Source organism: Bison bison, unplaced genomic scaffold, assembly GCF_000754665.1.
Source record: "Bison bison bison isolate TAMUID 2011002044 unplaced genomic scaffold, Bison_UMD1.0 scf7180017854933, whole genome shotgun sequence".
Taxonomy (NCBI): domain Eukaryota; kingdom Metazoa; phylum Chordata; class Mammalia; order Artiodactyla; family Bovidae; genus Bison; species Bison bison.
Window position 1 is genome coordinate 10063 of NW_011485506.1, and position 3843 is coordinate 13905.

The following is a 3843-nucleotide window of genomic DNA, read 5'->3' on the forward strand; positions in this document are numbered from 1 at the left end:
GGTCCCGCGGAGTAAACGCGCGGGGCGACTCGCCCGCCCGTCTGGGCCAGGCCGGACAGCCGGCTCCTGCTGCGTAGCTGGCCCGACCCCAGCAGCGGCGCCGGGCCACGTGCGGCCGGCAGCGGCACCGCCTCGCTTCCGGTAGCCGTGCACCATGGGACTTGTAGTTCGCCGGCCGCGTCCGCCGCTCCGGCAGAGAAGCGACCAGCGCGCGGAGGCCGCTCTGTATGCTGGGAGCTGTAGGCGCCGCGCGGCATCCTGGGAACCCTGAAGGGAGAAACCTACACTCTGGACTCGCTCCTCTCTCAGCCCCACTTCCCCCAGGGATCTCGGGCGGCAGTCACCCCATTATATATACGAAGACAGCCCTGGAACTGCCTTCCGCTTTTGCGGTGGCGGCTGCGGGACAGACGGGATAATGGCGTCTCCCGCGTCCTCATTGGCTAGGCGCTGCGTGACGTCACTAGGAGGCGCCCTCGTCGGGCGCCGAGCGCAAGTCCCGGAGGCTTCTGGGTAGCGGATTACTCCCGCCCCCAGAACCGGCGCCTTCCTTTCCGTCCCTGACGCCACCGAGGTCGCACGCGCGAGGCTGCTCTGCCGCCGCTGAGATGCGTTACGTTGCCTCCTATTTGTTGGCCGCCCTCGGGGGCAACTCCTCCCCCAGTGCCAAGGACATCAAAAAGATCCTGGACAGCGTGGGCATCGAGGCAGACGACGACCGGCTCAACAAGGTCATCAGTGAGCTCCACGGAAAGAACATCGAGGACGTCATTGCTCAGGGTATCGGCAAGCTGGCCAGTGTGCCGGCTGGCGGGGCTGTGGCCGTCTCCGCTGCCCCAGGATCGGCAGCACCCGCTGCGGGTTCTGCTCCAACCGCAGCAGAGGAGAAGAAGGAGGAGAAGAAGGAAGAGTCGGAGGAGTCAGATGATGACATGGGCTTCGGCTTGTTTGACTAGAGTCCCGCTCCCCTGCAAATAAAACCCCCCCCCCAAAAAAAAGAAAGAAAAAAGTCAAATAAGTAATCTAACTCTGCACCTAAAGCAACTAGAAGAGGAAGAAATGAAGAACCCCAGGGTTAGTAGAAGGAGAGAAATCTTAAAAATTAGGGCAGAAATAAATACAAAAGAAACAAAAGAGACCATAGCAAAAATCAACAAAGCCAAAAGCTGGTTCTTGGACAGGATGGTAGGATTATTGATTAACACTTTTGATTAACTGAAGGATATTGAAATGCAAGTTGAGGAGTTAATTCTGGATTATTCATGTGAACTCTAAGTGCCAAGAGTCCTGATAAGAGATTGTTACAGAGATTTAACACCAGAAAAAAAGGAAAATTAATATGATGGAAGGAGAGATTGGAGTGGTATACCACAAGAGAGCAAAATTATCTTTTAACACAACAGTAGGTCCCTAATTTCCTTTTTAACTCCTTTTGTGGGGTTCAGAAATATGTTTGGGGTCCCTTGGGCTTAGAGGATGGTATATTGAAAAAGGATCGAAGAGTGAGTAGGTAAACAGGCTCCAGTGGTCCTGTAGTCTTAGTGGCTATTGAGAGATTGTCTGGAGGGGTTCACTTCAGAGACGAGGAGCCAATGGATTCTGGATCATTACAAAGTATCCTCTTATCGGCTATAGACAAGATTTTGACATGACCACCTTACATGAACAGGGGTTGATGATCTGCAAAATATCTTGTACCAATATTTGGGACCAGCAGACCAATTGGTACAGGACATTTTTGGAATCCAACAACCACCATTCATGTAGGGAAGTCAAGTCACAGTCTTCTCTATAGCCTAATGACAGCATTAAGAAAAATGATGGCTCCCCTGGGGCCAGAGGACTAGGGAACACTCAGGTAGAACGTGGTGGCAAGATTAGAAGTCATGATGCATGTCCATTCTCATTTTCTCTTGAGAAAGAAACCTCCCATTTTCAGCTGTGACATGGGTTATCCAATGTAGAATATTGACCTCACAGCACAGCCTCCTTGCGGCAAGATATAGCCCTAGGATCAAGCTCTGGGCAATGGAGCAGAAGTGGAAAGAAGACAGGTGATATTTAGATAATTTCTCTCAAAGAGTAGGGTGCCTTTCCTTTTATCCCTTGGTTTAGTCACTAGGCTGTGTCCAACTCTTGCGACCCCATGGACTATAGTCTGCCAGGCTCCTCTGTCCATGGAATCCTCCAGGCAAGAATACTGGAATGGGTTGCCGTTTTCTTCTCCAGGGGATCTTCCTGACCTAGGAATCAAACCCAGGTCTCATGCGTAGCAGGCAGATTCTTAAACACCTAAGCTATAATGGAAGCCCTAAAGTGACAGTGAAAGTAGCTCAGTCATGTCTGACTTTTTGCACCCCCGTGGGGTATACAGTCCATGGAATTCTCCAGGCCAGAGTACTGGAGTGGATAGCCTTTCCCTTCTTTAGATTTTCCTAACCCAGGGATTGAACCCAGGTCTCCCATAATGCACGTGCATTCTTTACCAGCTGAACCACAAGGGAAGCCCAAGAATACTGGAATGGGTGACCTATCCCTTCTCCAGAGGATCTTTCCAACCCAGGAATCGAACCAGGGCTTTCTGCATTGCAGGCGGATTCTTTATGAACTGAGGTATGAGGGAAGCCCTATCCCTTGCTCTCCCGTTAAATAGAAGGTGGGTGTGGCAATGAGCCATCTGGGACCTGGCAAAGATCATGAGGAATAAAAGCACCCTGAATCCCTTACAACATGAATTACCTTGTCAACCCGCTATTTACATCTGGACTTAAAACAGAAAAATAGACTGCAGCTTTGTTTTCATGTCTATGTTCCTTGTGATTTTCTGTAACTTAAAAATATACAGTCACTTCTGGAGATATTTGGAGACTGATAGGACATAGATCATGATCTCAGGAAGGACGAGCTCTTCTTGATCATCTCAGTGCCTTTCTGTCACTGAATATTTTTTAAGTTCTGTATGGATGCAGAGGCCCCTTGGACGTCATGGAGATCAAACCTTCAATCCTAAAGGAAATTAACCCTGAATATTCACTGGAGGGACTGATGCTGAAGCTCAGTCCCTCCAGTCCATCTCACCTGATGAGAAGAGCAGATTCATTGGAAAAGACCCTGATGCTGGGAAAGACTAAGGGCAGGAGGACAAAGGGATGACAGAATGAGATGGTTGGATGGCATCCCCAACTTGATGGACATGAATTTGAGTAAACTCTGGGAGATAGTGAAGGTAAGGTAAGGTAAGTCACTTCAGTCGTGTCCGACTCTGTGCGACCACATAGACGGCAGCCCACCAGGCTCTCCCACCCCTGGGATTCTGCAGGCAAGAACACTGGAGTGGGTTGCCATTTCCTTCTCCATAGCATGAAAGTGAAAAGTGAAAGTGAAGTCGCTCAGTCGTGTCCGACTCTTAGCGACCCCATGGACTGCAGCCTTCCAGGCTCCTCCGTTCATGGGATTTTCCAGGCAAGAGTACTGGAGTGGGGTGCCATTGTCTTCTCTGGGGAGATAGTGAAGGACAGAGAATTCTGGCATGCTCCAGTCCATGGTGTCACAAAGAGTTGGACACAACCTAACATCTGAACAACAAACGATGCCACACTATGCAAAACAACAACAAAAAGTTGTTCTACTAGAGCTCAATTCAGTATTATTTGACTAAATCTTCACAGAGATGTCCTCCCACGCCTTTCCAGTCAGGGAAGTGTTGTTATCCGCATGCATTTTAGAGTTGAAGAGTTTAAGGTTGATCGATTTCCAGTAAATTGCGTGGGTTCAAACAGCTGGTGAATAGTACTTTCAGAATTGAAGGTTACTTCATGGAAAAGCCATAAACTCAGCACAAAG

At 49.5% G+C, this 3843-nt stretch overlaps 1 protein-coding gene across 1 annotated transcript; it reads left to right on the top strand.

The window, feature by feature from the left end:
• The first annotated feature begins 187 nt into the window (after positions 1-187).
• LOC105001426 (60S acidic ribosomal protein P2) lies at positions 188-983 on the top strand. The gene has a single exon (XM_010857686.1). The coding sequence runs from the start codon at positions 609-611 to the stop codon at positions 954-956; it is 348 nt and encodes a 115-aa protein (XP_010855988.1). The 5' UTR covers positions 188-608; the 3' UTR covers positions 957-983.
• Positions 984-3843: the final 2860 nt, after the last annotated feature.

What these genes read in the sequence shown, in the direction of transcription:
- LOC105001426 (XM_010857686.1), top strand. Translation starts at nt 609, where the DNA reads ATGCGTTACGTTGCCTCCTATTTGTTGGCCGCCCTCGGGGGCAACTCC.